We start from the raw sequence: 17,133 nt of genomic DNA on the forward strand, positions 1-17,133 counted from the left end.
GCATAATTAGAGACTGCAGTAGCTGTGTTTAAAGAAAAACTGTTTTCCAATGTAATGTGTGATCTTGATAATAGTATTTTCATCAAAGGTAGCAATTACATTCATTAAGCTGGGACTGGCGTGGCGGCAAGGAAATTAAGTGGAAAGTGAATAAAAAACTCCCCTCCCCCCCTGTTATCTCCTTCTCTTTATAAGTTGAAATGCACCATGGTGAGTGTAACTGGGAAATACATAGTGAATAAAAAAAAATAAAGTCCTCCTTAACCTTTCTGAATAATGACCCTGCAGATATCCCACGGACAGTAACTATAGATGCACGTTTCAAATTAAAGGGCTTTATTCTACCTTAATTTCCTATGCAAGTTTTAAACGAGAACAACATATGATGCGGGTCTTGAAAGGCTGCAGGGCTCTTTAGGATTAATTCACTGTTCTTTTCACCCATAAATTAATAGTTTTGTGTTCTCAAAAACCCACAACAAGGCATAAATCAACCAGTTTAGAGAGAAATAAGGCCATGTGCCTACTTTTAATTACCCCTTTTACTATTCATTTAGACTTCCTTATCCGTGAATTTTGAGGATGTTGTAAATAAAGTTCACGCGGGGGTGTGGAATGACATAGGAGAGAGCCCCCAGGTCCTCGAAGCTCATGTTACTGTGAGAAATTGATTATGGGAAAAGCCAAAAATACACGCACGCACATCCACGCGTGTGCGCGTGTGCGCCTGTGTGTAAATGTGTGTACCTGGTATGTGTATATCTCCTCCAGGCAGATTCTCTGTGACCATTTCCATACCCCCCATCCCTCCCCCTGGCCCTGGATTAAAAGTCCTGCTTGAAAAATGTCCTTGTAATGCCTCAAAGGGCTTGATGATTTCAATTTGATTCAACAGAGCACAGTGATAGCCAGACATTCCCGGGCAAAAGTAGATGGAAATGCACCCCTCCTATCGCACCCCAGCTCGGGCCCATGTTTGACCTGAAAAGCTTTCTGAGAAAATGAAACCAGTCCACAAAAATCAATTGGGGACCCCTATTTCTTGTGATTGGACATGCACAGCTCTGCAGCGAGAATCATTATCTCTAAATTGATTGACCCAAATGTCATGCAGATCGTCTTGGGGGTGGGGGGCGCCAGCGTGCTTGAGCAGGCTTGCATTTTCTGCTGGCTGCACAACCAGATGCGGCAGTGGCCTTGATGGCCAACCTCTAACAGAGCGGGTCGGGGTGTTTTACCCTGGCTATGGGAATTGCAGTAATTTGACAGAAAGTGGAACTTCAGAAGTTTTTCAACTTTCCTTTCTGGCCTGTACATTAGCCGCTGGCTTGAGTGCGCAAGACAAGAAACACTGAATGAGGACCTGGGAGCCGTGCAGGGTCCCGGAGGGGAAGAGCTAAGGTTTACTGAGTGGCTGCCTGCTCCCTGGGGCTCTGCTGGGCTCCCCCACATTGTATCCCTTCCTCCTCACATCGTGCCTTGGAGGTGGGCACTGTGTCATCATTTTCAGTTAAGAAAATAAGATCTTAGACCAAGTCAGCCACCCCAAGTGGTACAGTTCAGAAGTGGGGGTGCAGACACTCAAACCTCGGCAGTCTGATAGCAAAGCCCGAGCTCTTGGTCACCCACTGCATGATCATGGCACAAAGGGCTCACCTGGCTGGGCTCAGCGCCCCCCCCCCCACCACATAAATAAGGGGGTAGCCAGCTAGTTCCAGTGTATCCAGCACCTCCACATTTGCCACGGTAGGGTTTCTCAGAAGTCCTCACATGTCACCTTGTTGAAGCAGCTGCTTTGCTTTGGGGGCCGCATGTAGCTCCCAGGCCAGAGCAAGGTCCCCAAGGGTCACAGGCAACTGAGGATCCTCCGTCCACCGATGCAGCGAGCAAGAAGAAAAATGCTTGAGGCATTTTCCTAATATTCATCCCCAATTCTCCTGCACCCAAGCCCTCTCTCCTATGTGGCTGCCTGATTTTGATCATTTCTTAGGCACTTTGGTTCATTGAACAGCCTCTGTTCAGTGCTTTAGACTGACCCGTTCATTTAAAAACTGCTGTCTCGTGTCCATTTTGCAGCTCACCTGACCTGACTCCCAGCACTGGCCTGCCCATCTGTGGCGCTAGCAGCCAGCAGTGCGTGTGCACGTGTGGGTGTGTGCATGTGCGCATGTGGGTGTATGCGTGTGCGCGTGTGTGGAGGGAGGAAGAGTGCAGGGTCTCTCTTGACCTTTCCTTTTCTACTTCTGGGCTTGGGGTTGGTTATGGGGTGGGGTATGAAAGAGAGGAACCAAAGACACCTCTGCCTCCTTGTTTGTTCTAGTTCCTTCCCTAGAGCACATTAATAATGAGGGTTGGTGATGGCAAGTCCCATTATCAAGGCACCTGCTTCTGGGGCCTCGGGGATCTCATGCAAGAGTGGCTCCATCTTGCTGCTGACTCTCGGCATCCTGTTCTCTGAATTCCTCTTTGTCCACAACATAGAAGATTCCAGAAAGATCCCCAGAAGCTGTAAACGTGAGGAAGCTGTCTTTTCCCGGTGGATAGTGTTGATCTGAAGGTAATCCTTCCTTCTTGCCAGAGATAATTCTGGAACAGGTGTCTGGCCCAAAGCCAGCCAGGGAGATAGGATGAGAAGTTGTGGAAGACATCCAGGACCTTCTGTCATTCTTCTCCTCTTGGACACGATGGCCTGTCTGGGTGGCCCCCCAGGCGGCTGCAGCCTCTGGGCTACCAGGCTGAGATGTGATTCTTCCCTGGGGGCTGGCCAGTAGCGAATGCTGTGGTATTGATTGGATTCCGGTTCTTCAACATCTACAATGTCAGTCAGAGGTGGCGAGGGAAAGGTTTTGAAATTTTTATTCTTCTGGAGATTGTTCTGGGTTGCTGAGGCCCAGGAGAAACTTTAGACCAAAGAATCAGATGGAATGAGGCAAACATAAGTTTTTAGGGTCAGCTGAGGTGAGAAGTGTGTTTGCCCAGAAACAGCATGAAGGCAAGCAACCAGTGATGGTTTGTCTGGGAATAAACAGCCCATATTTTTACGTCTTGTTAAAAAAACCCCACTTGTCTCTTCCTATATCCAGAGACTGTTTTAATATGGGTACATTTCAGTCTCAGTAATGCCCAAGACTTCTGCCCATTGGACAAATGAATGTTTATTTCAGCCCCCAAATATCCTTTTTTATAAAATGCACTTGAAAGAGCTGAGCTACAGTAAAATCCTTACTCTTTGTCCACTTAGAAAAATCAGCTGGGTTGGGAAGATGGCGCACTGGTGCGGAAGGAAATACACGGACATGATCCAGGGGCGGGCTGGTGAGAGGGCTGAGTGCAATATAAAGCAAGACTCATGGCTGCCCACACACCCAGATGTCGCCTCTTCAGAACCCCCTGCCTCTCTAGTGGAGCCAGACTCTACCTCTGTATGGCGTTATCGTCAGCTTCCCTCTCCAAGAGGAAAAAAATTCCATTTCTCTCCAAGAGAAATTAGATTTTAAAACACTCACTCTCAGGTGATTTGCCTTATCAGTAGTTTCTTCATCACGTCTCCTTAATTAAGATACAATGTCATTAAAGCAAGGTCCGCCAAGTGTCCTACTTCATGCGATGAAGAACTCGATGAACTTAGTGCCCAAAACTGCTTCCAGTGCCATCAAACTGGGTAAACGGCTGGTGCATAGCCCTCAGGCACATGAGGAGGGTGAATGGGGATCTGCACTGAACTCATCACCTCTGAACCCCGTAGGAGGAGGGAAGGCGCCAGGCTTCAAGCAGGTGGTATTTAGGGAGCCCTGGGGTTGACTTAGAAGGTCCTGCTGAATGTGGCAAGCTGGAGAAGTTGGAAAGGATCATAGACTTTAGCACTGGAATCGTGTTTCAGCGGGTGACGCATATCCCCTGGGGTGGGAGGATTCTTAAACAGTGAGATCCCTAAGCCCCAGGGCCCAGTGATTTGACTTGGTAGATCAGGAAATTTGTCTTTTTACAAGTTAGTCAGGTGGATGAAGGGCAGAAGACCCAAGAAAAGTCTGTTCCTCTCCTCCCGAGGACTCCATGCACCATCAGAGGCCATGTAAGATAGCCCGATCTCTTTCCTGCTCTGCATTTTAGACATGATTTCCCAAAGGATGCCGGACATCCTACCAGGGCAGAGCTGAACATAAGTGTCATGCCTGATGACTAGCACATTCTAGGAATGGTATGCCACAGTCTGCACATAGAGAGGTACAAGGGTAGCATCCTTAGACACGGTAGGATTTATTTCTTTTCAATTACACAAGTAATATTTCTTTTCAATTACACAAGCTATTTTAATTATAATGGCACAGTACTATTATATCCCACTAGAAAAGTTCAAACAGCAGAGAGGATGCCAGTGACCTCATGGGTTTCCTCACCCCATCCCAGGGCAGATCACCAGCAATTATCAGTGTGGCAACTAAACTTCACACATTTTTTCCTAAGAAGTTATATACATGTCTGTGCTAATAGAAACGTACAGATTTGTACCGTCTTGCACAGAAGCTATGTGATTTGCTATTATCTTAAGCAATCTAACTTGATTAATTTCAGCACAGAGATCTATCTACCTTACTCTTTTCAACTGCTGCATAGGATTAGATAGTGTGTAGTTCCACAACTGATTGATTCATTCCCCTTCTGAGCCATTTCTCTTTTCCCAGGACCACAAACCCTGCTGAAGTCTCCAAACTGCTTCTTGTCCATCCTTCCAGAAGCACTGACCAAAATGGTTGTCAGCAATTTGTAATTTACCTTTTTATTTTCCGATTATCCATAATTATGGTTAGCCTTTTGGTATCCCATTGTATACAAGAGGATTACTGTATACGGTAACTGTCACTTGTAAAATTTTTGTCTTTTTGGAATTTGTAGTAATTTCATTTGTGACAAACTTCTAATGACCATTCATTTGCATTCAAAAAGAAGCAAAGTTCTACACACACACACACACACACACACACACACACACACACACACACACACCTGAGTCTTATTATTTGTCCTGCAGGTCCAGCCCTATTCTTAGGTAGCTTCTCTGCTGGAAAATATCTGGAACACATCCCTGAGGTATTATCAGCTCACGGAAGTCTAGTTAGGGTCGCATGAAGAACAAACCTAAAAGACCCAAGGGAGCGCGTGTAGGAGGACCATCAACTGCCAGGGTGTCTGTCCTCTGTGCCTCCTGCCTGTCTTCTCATCTGTAAAGTGGGCTAACACGGTTCAGGGCTGTGGATCAACATGAGTCGGGAGAATTGAACAACAGCTGGTAGGTGATGAGACTTCTATGTGCTTGTATTTTAGTACAGGGGATCTAAGGAAATACTTTGGTGGAGGGCTGGCCTCAGTAGTCTCCAACTGCTTTGCGTGTAGGAGGACACACTAATTAGAACAGGAAATGACACCTAAGAGGAACACATATTTCCATAACGATCTGGCCTTACTCTTCTTTGCAAGGCAGCCAGGACCCAAAGCATCATGGGCCCTTGGACGTGTCACTGAATGACAAAAGAAAAGGGGAGCTGACCCCTAGACTTGTACAGTAAAGGAGACAATAAAGGGAACTGCAGGCTGCAATCTCCTGTGGTGGCAGGTAGCGGAGTATCGCTGAGTAAAAGGTGCTATGATATGAGATTTCCTAAGTTCTATAAAGCACGGCGCCTGAATACCAGCTGGATAAGATCTATTCTGTGAAGCTGTACTCAAAAGAGGTGACCTCACCACTGAAGAACTGCTTATTTTGCTCTTTTTTTAAAAAGGGGCCCTCTGTTAAAATTTTCTTCAGCATCACAGATTTAAACTTGGACTATATTACAAGACCTCTTCTCTGAAAACAAATAAGGCTGGCTTATACGAGAGACAAGCTAGCTATCAGTTTAGTAGACAAAGGTGTTGTCTCCATCTTGCAGGAAGATTACATTATTTTCTTAGCTCATCTGTACATGTTTTGCTTTATCAGAGTAGCAAAAATCTCTAGTTAGCTTGGTGCTTTATTTTTTCATTCTCTAGAGAACACTGATTTTTGTACACTGAACACAATGATATATACCAGTAAGACAAAACTTTCGCTTCAAGAAAGATCAGTAGAAGTACAACAGCGTGGCTGTAACAGTGTATTTATTAAAATATGCCATGATCATAAAGCCCAGTGAGCACACAACAATCTCATCCGATGAACCAGCTACACCTTAGAGATCTAGTGTTTTCTGCCGGTGATTAACACATGTAAGCAATGACATGGATCAATCATAATACTTCCGAAATGTTCATTCTTCATCAGCTGACCCTCAAGTAAATCAGCAATACTATACATGACAAGGATAAAGTCCAAACTTTGTTGAACAGAAATGTTAAGGGGAAGGAAGAATGCTGAGAGGCAGCACACGTGGATTCTTGTCTGGACGGATGTTCTGGACTATGAATCCTTCACTTTTAAAATTAGAGAGTTGATGGGATGGTTCTTGAAGATCTTTCTAGGTTGAACTTTTCGTGATCCTATGATTCACATCACGTTGTAAAATGAAATCTCTAGCAACACTGACTTTGGCGGTTGAGCTAAGTCCAGTTCTGCTGACATGAATACAGTGAAGGGGTTCCTTGGGTCTCCATCTTCTGAGCCCCAACACCCCACAACCCTCTAATCAACAAGCAGCAATAATCAAAGCCTTCAGGAGGTGAACAAGCTTGTCCACCACAAGACACAAACAGCATAGGAGTTTTAAAGACCCCCAAAATCATGGTCATGAAGAAGAGCTCTAACGGGAGACGTAGAGGGCAAAGCCACACACACTCTTTGGTACATGTCAGAATGACACAGTGTTCACTCATGGAGGAAGGTGGGTCCGTGTATGTTAACTATAATGCTTCATTCATTTGCAGCTGTTCTTTGCGAATATGCACAAAAATATACACAGTTAGAATTTTATCAATACTAAGTATGAATTCAAGGTGAAGACGTACCTGGGAGGTGATTTAGTGTAAGCTGGGACGAGAGGTTGACTGTTGTTTCAGGGGGTGTGATTCCATAGGAAGGAAGAAGTTGGGGTTCTTGTCACTGGAGTTGGCTTCTACTCCTAATCTGAAGTCCTCCTCTTTCAGACAGTCACAGAAATTGAAGGTGCCCACGCCCCTTTGAGGGCATGGCATCCCTCCCCAACTTCCCTTACCAGCTGGTTCCTTCTGTTCTGAAAGACTGAGACTTTTTCTGTCATGCCGAGACTTTTTCTCTTTTGATCTGAGGCCTAAATTTGCCTTTATTTCTTCCTAATATATCACTGTAATTCCTATCTTAATTGTATTTCTGTAATGCAGAATATTTAACTATGATTTGCATCAGAAATTATTCCAACCCAATAAACGTGAATGTGCAAAGCAAAAAATTACTTTAAAAAATCAAGATCTTGTAACAGACATTATCTACATTAGAGAACTAAGCTACTTCCCATCGGACAGTAGCCATTCCTCTAAGCCGGGGCGTGAGCCTCAGAACACTGCTCGCCACCCCTAACCCACGCCCCTTTCCAGGAAACACAGCTCCTCTTCTCTGTGGCCACCTTCGGGGGGCTGAGTCATGTACCCCTTTGCAAGGGGTCTCTGCTCCTGAGACTGAAGAAGGGACAGGAGTAGCCACACATTTTCTTGAGTTTCGTCTTTTTATAATTTGTGGAGTGGATTGATTTTTGCCTTCTGAGATGCCAACTATTTTTTTAATGTTTTATGTCTCAAAATGTGCTCCCCAAGCTGCACAGCCCCCTTCTGCAGAATCACTGAGAGCAAACATGATTTCTGAAGTGCTATTTATGATAAAGCCCGATAGCTAATTATGAGGAAACGGTATCAATTCCAACACAGAAAGAAATTGTATGGTTGAAAAACAGTACACGAGAGAAGGATATTATAATGCTGAATATATTCTGATGACTAACCCAACTTATTTAAAGTTTTTACTTGAAAACTAATGCAGAGACTTGTTTTTAAAATGATCTGCTGCAGCTACCACATGCATCTCCTCTACAGGTCAATTTTAGTAACAAATTATATTGCTTTCCTTTGTTAAAATAATGTTTTCTTCAATTGTATGAACTACAGAGTCATGTAATTGTATGACTCATAATTCCATGACTCATTTCTACTCATTCTCAGATATTTAGAAACAGAAATTTTAGATTTTTCTAAATAAATGTTTATCAGTTTCTACCTAGTGAAGCAACTTAGCACAGAATCTACCTGTTCCATGGAATCCCCCCATCACCGATGTTTCTTGGACTGGTGCTACTATAATAGGAATATAAAACAGCCATGTCTGTTAAGTAAAACCTCAAATTTTTCCAAATGCCGAAAGAGTGAAACATCTGTACACCTGGAAAGTAGAATGATGATACATTCACAACTTTTAAAAACAGCTTTGGAGAAAATAGGATGTATCTATTCCCACCTTTTAAAAAGTGATTTTCTGTGCTTATGCTAAGTAGACTGGAAAGAGAAAACAGAATTGGCCTACCCAGAATCTATGGCAAAGGGCTTCTATCAAATACTTCAAAGCTGTGGAGGTTTCCGCCCCCGTAAGGCACAATAGCTTCACATTTTGCACCAGTGACCTCAGGAAACGCTGACCTCAGGGAAGTCAGTATTCTGCATCTATGCGTTTTGCGATGCTGTTGAGCTGGATGTTTGAAGTTCCTTCGTATATTGTACCTTAAACGAAAGGGGGCGGAAGGAGCAATTAGGATGGCCCAAAGTCGAGAGCCTGCAGGGAAACAGCTCAGGTGCGTCAGCACAGCTTTTGCTGTGAACCATGACTAGTCACCAGCCGTGTCCCCGGGACAGGGCGCTATTTGACAGTGATTCTACCTATGAGATGACCCTTTTCTGTTTGGTTCACAGATTTCCAGAATGAGTATTGGAGAGTGGAAGCTTTTTGTGTCTCGACTCAGTGGACAGCCAGGCTTGGCCTGAGGAAGAGCAGCCCCAGGAGCGCCCGGGTGTCCACTCTCCTGTCTGCCTGTGGCGCGGCGGAGCCCCAGGGCTGACAGCCACTTAGCCTCTGGAATCAGACCGAGACACGTCAAAGAACGGCATTAAGCTACACTCATCAGAAATATTAACATATTTAGTAAGAGAAACATTAAGACAGTAAATTTGTTGTGATTTTGCTAAAAGGTCTGTCAAGGCATTTATAAAGGCAATTTGATGGTTTTAAAATGATACATGCACTTTTTTAAAGGGCGAAGAGGCCGAGAAGAAAGCCAATAAACATACTGATGAGACTGAGACCGCCAATATGAAATCAAACAAATACACCCGCCCACACACCTAGAAGGGCAAAACGACATGAAATATAAAGCATCTGTTTACCGATCTTGGCATCCCGGAAGTATTTTTCCACAGGGTAATCTTTGCTGTAGCCGATGCCTCCCATCCACTCAACGCATTTACTCGTCGTGAATCCCGCGATCTACCAGAAATAAATAGCACGTCACACCGGGGCCACGGGGCTCACGCGCCCTGCGGATCCGGAAGCAATAGTTTCAGCGACGCAGACTCACTGTTACTGGTGAGTGAAGCACTAAGGTTACTGTGTAAACTACAGCTGTCCCTTTAACTCCTTCATACCATTTACATAACATGTCCTAGTAGCTCACAAAGTCCCTGTTTTCTTAAGAAAACCGGGGCAGTGTAGACTCATACACTTGCTAACATGTACTATTTTTGCAGCAAGTATTTTTCAAGAGCCTCCTTTATATTGTGGTCCCGCCAGCCACCTGGGTGGGCAATGGTGGGGAGGGGTCCGGCCCTGCCCTTCTGGTGGAGGTGGTGGTTTGGAGAGACGAGGTTGTCCCAACAATCAGAACGTGAAAAGCCATGGGACAAACAAGGGCTGGATGGGGACTGCGAGGAGACGACAGCTTAGCTGAGGACACGTGGGGGTCCAGGGGAGAAGGCTCATCAACCTTGAGCAGCTGAGGGCTGGTGGGGCTGATGGGACTGGGACCAGGGGATCTGGGCAGCTGCAGAAGGAGCCCAGGGAGGCAGAACCCTGGTGACTGAGCACTTGGAATAAGCAATCCCCAAAGAGGCCACATGCTAGTCCCCAGACACTAAGCATGCAGGTCCCTTCCAGGGCAGTAGGGACCAGCAGGGCCGGTTAAGTTAGATTATGTTGCAGTAGGAAGTGATCCTGGATGATCAGGGAAGGCCCTATGTCTTCAAGGACCCTGGCAAGGGAAAGGCAGCAGAGGGTAAGACTCAGAGAAGGTCACGTGACCATGGAACAAGAAGCCTCCAGACGGCCAGCGCGTGCTCACTGTCAGCTTGGAGATAAAGGAAGGGGCGACGAGGCAGGAGATACATGTGACCTTGGGAAGCCATAGGAAAGCAGAAAAGAGAAGGAAGAGGGACTCTCTCCTGGGGACCCCCGAAGGGCAGTCTGCGGACCCCACTGACACGCGCTTCTGACTTCTGACCTCGGACCTGGGAGATGCTCAGACTATTGTTTTTGCTACTAAATTGCTGGTAACTTGTTAACAGCAGCCACAGAAATGAATATCAATGTTGATCCCTTGGCTGTGAGAAGCAGCTGAAGAGTTTTGAGTCGAGAGTTACATGAGCTCGTGGGCACCCTGAGGGGCACTGCGCTGCGAGCAGCAGGGGTCCCACGGGCGGTCAGTGAGGTGACTGTGGACGTCGGGTGAAGAAATGTTGCTGCTGGGCCAGATGGGCAGCAGTGGGCAGGGGAGAGTCACAAATCCAAGAGTTATCTGGGCAAAGGATCCTCAGGACTAGATGCGAGGCGGGAGGGGGAAGCAGGTGTCAGCGCCATGGGTGGAGCTCCCAGCTGGAACTCACGAGGCTGATGGCGATCACACTTGGGGACCGAAGAGGTTAAGTGAAGACACGGAAAGGATGAGACATGTGGGTGAGGGGGTGTGGCGGGGGAGGCAGCCGCCTGTTGATCAGGACACGTTCTCCGGCCAAGGTCTAACCCAGGGAAGGGCGGAGTGGGAAGATAGCCTTGGGGGCTTTTATTTATATCATCTCCCACAGCATCACCCAACCCGGAGCCATGGCCTTGCTGCTATCCTTCAGAGAAGGGTCCTCCGGGGGGTATGAGGGGTTTCCCACTGGAAGTGGGTGATTCCATTACTATTTAAGATCCAGTGAAAACACCGCGAGTGCAGAGAATGAAACTATGGCAGCTTTGCTTTTATGCTTTCACTTGTAGGAACTAGAAATTCCATGTTCTTTTCCTTGGAAAACTGCTCAACCAACTTTCCCAAGAGAAAAGGTTCATACATATCAGCTGGGAAAAAAGAGAGAATTGCAGGTTTTGCTTGTTTCTTTACCTCTGATGCATAATATTTGGCCATAGATGCTTCTTTAATGAACGGTCTCCCAGCTTCTAGGAGCCTCGCAGCGTTGTATGTCAGTAACCGGGCCGCTTCCAGCTGGGTGGCCACATGAGCCACTTGGTGCTGAAGCCCCTGCAACAGTCAGATGCAAGCTAGAAAATCACAATTCCCAAAACAGCTCATCCTCCAAGCCCTGCCTGGACAGGGGTGAACAGACTCAAGTAACAACCCAAAGGAAATTCACATCTTTGTGAATTTGTAGAAATACTTTAAATCTGTGACCTAAAATGAAATACTACACAACTTGTAATGTTTTAGACACATTTCAAAGTTCATGGAATTCTTCACAGTTGTCAAGATGTAAAAGACAAATGTCACAAACTTAGGCTTAAAAATTTAACTGTTACATTTAATAATTACTTTCAACGCTTTTTAATGATCAAAACTGAGCTTAAACAAAGTCCCAGTGAAGTCAAAATTTGAATAGATTCTTTGTTTGCTTGAATTAAGAAAATGTAGCCTCAAGGCATTAAAACATATTAGCTGCAAAGTAATGACAGGATATTTGAAGCACCAATTCTTTCTTCAAGTAACTTTACTAAGGTGATTCATTGCCATAGCCATAAATAGGTACCAGTTTCTTTAGGGCTACAGAAAATAGAATAACTATCAAATAACCACCCTAAAGAAATTACTACCACTCTGAAATTTGAAAGGGTGATTAGACATACACTAAATCTTGGCTCAAGAAAGAAATGCATGGAATATGCGTATTAGCAGTTTGCAATTACAGACCATTTCCTAGAAGAAAAGGCATAGATAAGTGTAAGCATATGCTTGGGCAGATATATATATTTTACATGTGGGCATATTTTTTGGTGTCTGGTTCTATGAGTTTTAGAGGTGCAGCAGTGGTTTACATCTGACAAATCATGGAGCATCTACTTACTACGACAAGTCTGGGCTACACGTCCGCTCACTGGGCTGAGCAAAGGAGACATCACACAAAGGAGACAGAACATTACGTCAGAACTCCTTGTTCTCAGGACTTACATGGTCCAGCCAGGGACAGAAAATGAAATAATTATGACAACGTGGGATGAAAGTCCGGGAACACTTAAGGCAATGATTCATATTTTCTGCTAAAACTTAAAATGCTGCTGTTTCTATGTCTTTAATACACCTGCAATCTACTCTCGGTATACGGTGTGAGGGAAGGATCCAGTTTCATTTTCCCCATGAGGAAAGACTATTCTCACTCTGGGATCTGCAAGGCCATCTCCACCACCTATCAAATTTCCACACATGCAGGGGCTACTCCAGGCCCTTCTATTTTGTCTATTTATATGCAATACCACTATTCTAGAAACTGGTTAAGGCTTGTGTTATGGAATGCAGAGCTTTCAATTATTTTTGAAGATGACATTCTGTTCAGTTTAACCTTCTCCATCCTTGTGGTTGACTCCAATGACCCAATCAGGCTCCACAAGAGGCAAAGGGGAGGGAGCCTGGCCCGACTGCTGCCCTGTAAGCCTCACCACCCCTGGATACTGCCGCCCGACTGCATGTGAACACCGGCACAGAGAACATGTCCATGAATCTGCAGGATGGGCAACTGAAAGAAACCAGGGCTGAGAGGCCTGGTGCTACCTGCCCTGGGAGAGCTGCACACCAGCGGGGAGAGAGTGACGCATGCAGAGCAGCACCAACTTACTGTCATACGACAAAGCAGAAAAAACTCTCCTGACCCTGATCAAGGCTTCATATAGACATGAAAATTTAACAAGACTGCTTTTAAAAACCAAATTTCTGAAAGTTTTCATCACCCTTGCTGGCCCCTTTAGAAACGTGCTGACTGTGTATCTGCGCGCCTGACTCCTCCCCCACACGGTATATACGGGAACACGGCTTCCGTGCACAAAGGAGATCAAAATCCTCCCTCAAAACTGCCCCCACATTCTGTCCCCTTTGCTGTGATCTACACAGGGGCTGGCTCGAGAAAGCACGCCAGCATAATGAATGAAAATGAGGCCACAAGCTGAGACAAAAAAAGCTGTAGTTTAGACACCTTGCTAGCTGTATGGCTTGGGACCTCCTCGCTGTGTGCCTCAGTTTTCCATGTGTGAGACAGCAGGTGGACTGCTCTGCTCAGTCTTCCTGGACCTCAGAACTCACTGTGCACATGTGTAGCCTGGATTTTCTACCCACGTCCCCGTGTGTGTGCTCAGGATGCCCAGTCACCATCCCACAACCCCAAAACAATGCAGCCTGTCACAGGCTGTGAGACACGGTTTGGAGCCAAGCTGCTGAAGGCCAGTTTCCCAACACATTAATGACTTAGTCTGGATTTTTAGGTGATATGCCTGGGAAGCTGCCACCCTCAGCGCTGCTAGCCTGGCAAGACCTCGCCAAGGGTAGGAAGCATGCACTGCCACCCAAGAGGCCCGACTGTCTGGGGAGCTGCGAGGAGCCATGTCACTGGACCAGGCAGCGCTTCCCAACATGCCCTGCAGAGAGCATCTCATCTGCACTGACTGCAGCCAACTGAGCCTTCTAGAAAACAGATGTGGCACTGAGGAGTCCCGGGGGCTCGGCTGGAGCAGAGACTCCTGCTCAGTGTTCGCATTTGCCGAGCGCACGTGAGCCTGGTCGTATGCCAAACATCATGCAGCCGCTGGACTCAAAAGCACCCTGGAGAGCAGGGAGGACTATGTTTATCTGACAGACCAGGCAGGGGCGCCAAGAGGTGAGTGGACGCACAAAGGCCTACAGCTAAGAAGCAGGGCTGGGGTCCAGGAAGCGTGACAGCCGACCGCAGGCCCTGGGCTCTGGAAGCAGCGAGGAGTCGGCCTGAAACACTCACCTGAGGTAAACTGGGTGGCACAGGCGTACCATGGAGCCCAGGAAGGTCACTACTGTGCCCATCAAGGTCAAGGTATCCCAAGCACATGCCCCAAGACCTATTCTTTCCTTCTCTGAATCTGCCCCGTTAAAACGCCTGGGAGGGGACGCCCTCCCAGCCCTTCCTTCACAGGAAGGCAGCAGAGTCCAGCATGGTAGAGAGATACTAAGGTTACATACCTGGAAATCAAACAGTCTTTTGCCAAATTGTATCCTTTCTTTAACATATGGGATTGTGTAGTCAAAACAGCCTTGTGCCAGTCCCAGCATCTGTTAAAAAAAATCAGAATTCTTATTTTTATGCTTTCAATTATTAACGTTATAAATTCCTTTGAAGGCAAACTAAATAGTTAAGGTAGAGAAGGAAGCAAAGACACCACGCAGTGGGTGTGTGTCAATAACACACCTTTACCCACTGCATTTGTAGGATTTAACTCCTAGTAATTGGCAGAAGGGAGTGGATTCCCATGAATGAGAGTGTATTTAATTCTAGCACTGAGTAAATCTTCCAACCAGGTCACGCTCACAACTGTGCTACTTTTCAGGAAACTTCTTTAAGCTCTTATTTTCCAGGTAAAAAGTGAGTCACAGGTGGGGTGGACCTCTCCTGTCTCGCCCGCTGCTCCCCTCAGCAGTGTATTTCAGTAGATCCGGTGAATCCTCTCACCCACTGCACCTCTGGCCTACACCCAGTTCTTATACCAAAAAAAAAAAAAAAAAAAAAAAAAAAAAGAGCCACAGAATTTTTGCTCAGAATCAGCTTCAATGACTATAGAATAGCTCTTTCTAGTCCTTCTAGAAGCCAAAAGTAGAAGGCTACTTTTTAACCTATCTAAAAAGTGCTTTGGTGGAAAGGGCATTAGGATCTAAGGGAGCAGGGTTCTAAGGGTTTCAACCCTGGCTGCACATTAGAATCATCTGGAAAATTTGGTAATAAAAAGTCCCAATGCTGGGACTGAATCCAAACCTTGGGAGTAGAGGGGTGAGAGTGGCCTGAGGCTTAGCATTTAAAACCTCCTTAGGGCAATGGACACACAATTCTGGTCCAAATAGCCCTTTATACACTGAAGAGTAAACAGCCAGACTCTCAATGCTGACCAATCTCCATGTCTACGGAATGATTCACGCTTAGAAATGGGTTCTAATTAAAGAGCTTCTGCACAGCAAAAGAGACAATAACAAAAACAAAGAGAAACCCCACTGACTGGGAGAACATTTTTGCACCCAACACTAATGATAAAGGACTGATCACAAAAATCTGCAAAGAGCTGATGAGACTCAACAACAACAAAGAAAATAACCCAGTCAAAAAATGGGCAGAAGAGCTAAAAAGAAACTTCTCTGAAGAGGAAATGCAAATGGCCAACAGGCATATGAAAAAATGTTCAACATCACTTGCCATCAGGGAAATGCAAATCAAAACTACCATGAGATACCATCTCACACCAGTGAGAATGGCACATATTAAAAAAACTAGCAACAACAAATGTTGGTGAGGGTATGGAGAAAAAGGAACTCTCCTGCACTGTTGGTGGGAGTGCAAACTGGTCCAACCACTATGGAGAGCTGTGTGGAGATTTCTGGACCTACTAAACATAGAGCTTCCATAGGATCCAGCAATTCCACTCCTAGGTATTTACCCAAAGGACACAGAAACATCCATTCCAAAGAGCACCTGCACCCCTATGTTTATAGCAGCACTGTTTACAATAGCTAAGCTTTGGAAACAGCCCAAATGCCCAAAAATAGATGCCTGGATCAAGAAGATGTGGTCCATATACACCATGGAATATTACTCAGCATTCAAAAAAGATAAACACATGCCATTTGCAGCCACATGGATGGCACTGGAAGGGATCATGCTCAGTGAAATAAGCCAGAAAGAAAAAGAAAAATACCGGATGGTCTCATTCATAGCAGGAATCTAGAAAACTTAAATAAGGGACCAGGAAAATGAATAACTATAAGAAAGTGAAACTCAAAATCAACAAAAAACTATGAACCAGAGACACTTTTTGGGGGGTGGGGGGCGGGAGGGGAGGGATTGGGGTCAGAATGGGGGGTTGCAATTGTATGGGGAATATAAAAATAAAATTTATTATAAAAAAAAAATAAACAATCATGCCTTGCCTTAAAAAAAAAAAAAAAAGAAATGGGTTCTAAACTTCAATATTAGGCAGCCATTAAATCACTATCTAATTATGTCAAACTATGTAGGTTTTAGGAAAAGGGAAAAAAAATCAATAGTTAAAGCTTTTGGAGAAAATACCCACAAACATCAATATTTCATTAGTGTTCATTCACATTTTCCTGTAACCTTTTATTCTGAACTTTCTGGAGAATAGAATATTATGCTAAAAATTAAAGAACAGAAGAAAAAACACTACCCAAAAAGCAAATTAAGAGTGAGGCAGTGACTCACTGCACTTCCAGCTATGAGCTAAGATGGTGTCACTACACCTTGGAGCTAAATTTCATCATGTGTTGATAACACACTGCTAGGACATGAAAACTGAACTGATCAGCTGCCAATCAAAACACGCTCTTCCACCTCATTTGTTTTCATGACAAATACAGAAAAACTAAGTTCTCTCTGACTGCAGAGTTTTGAAGCTGGTGCCTCCAGTTCACTGTTCTACGTGCCTCTTTCCCTACCAGGCACCCACAGCACTAACCAAGACACAGTAATCGCCTGACCTTAACTTTTAATTTGGTTATAACTGCAGAGCAAAGCCCGGGCTGTGCATTTTACTGCCAGAATATCTGTGTCATTCTATGTCTGCTGACAATGAAATCTAGCACTGCGGTCCTTAATGCCACGTGGGTGGCAGCTGAATCACACAGAAAACCTTCAGGAAGAACAAAT

At 45.3% G+C, this 17,133-nt stretch overlaps 1 protein-coding gene across 1 annotated transcript in view; it reads right to left on the reverse strand.

The window, feature by feature from the left end:
- Positions 1–6,012: 6,012 nt before the first annotated feature.
- Positions 6,013–17,133, reverse strand: part of ACADSB (acyl-CoA dehydrogenase short/branched chain) — a 35,455-nt gene continuing 24,334 nt past the window's right edge. Inside the window, exons 8-11 of the mRNA XM_037496929.2 lie at positions 14,448–14,537; positions 11,361–11,498; positions 9,373–9,472; positions 6,013–8,712 (exon numbers count right to left, since the gene is read on the reverse strand). Of these exons, the coding sequence (XP_037352826.2) occupies positions 8,642–8,712; positions 9,373–9,472; positions 11,361–11,498; positions 14,448–14,537 (399 nt within the window). The 3' untranslated portion in view covers positions 6,013–8,641. The remainder of the gene's footprint in view (positions 8,713–9,372; positions 9,473–11,360; positions 11,499–14,447; positions 14,538–17,133) is intronic.

Source organism: Talpa occidentalis, unplaced genomic scaffold (genome assembly GCF_014898055.3).
Source record: "Talpa occidentalis isolate TD23 unplaced genomic scaffold, MPIMG_talOcc4v2.1 talOcc4.8, whole genome shotgun sequence".
Taxonomy (NCBI): domain Eukaryota; kingdom Metazoa; phylum Chordata; class Mammalia; order Eulipotyphla; family Talpidae; genus Talpa; species Talpa occidentalis.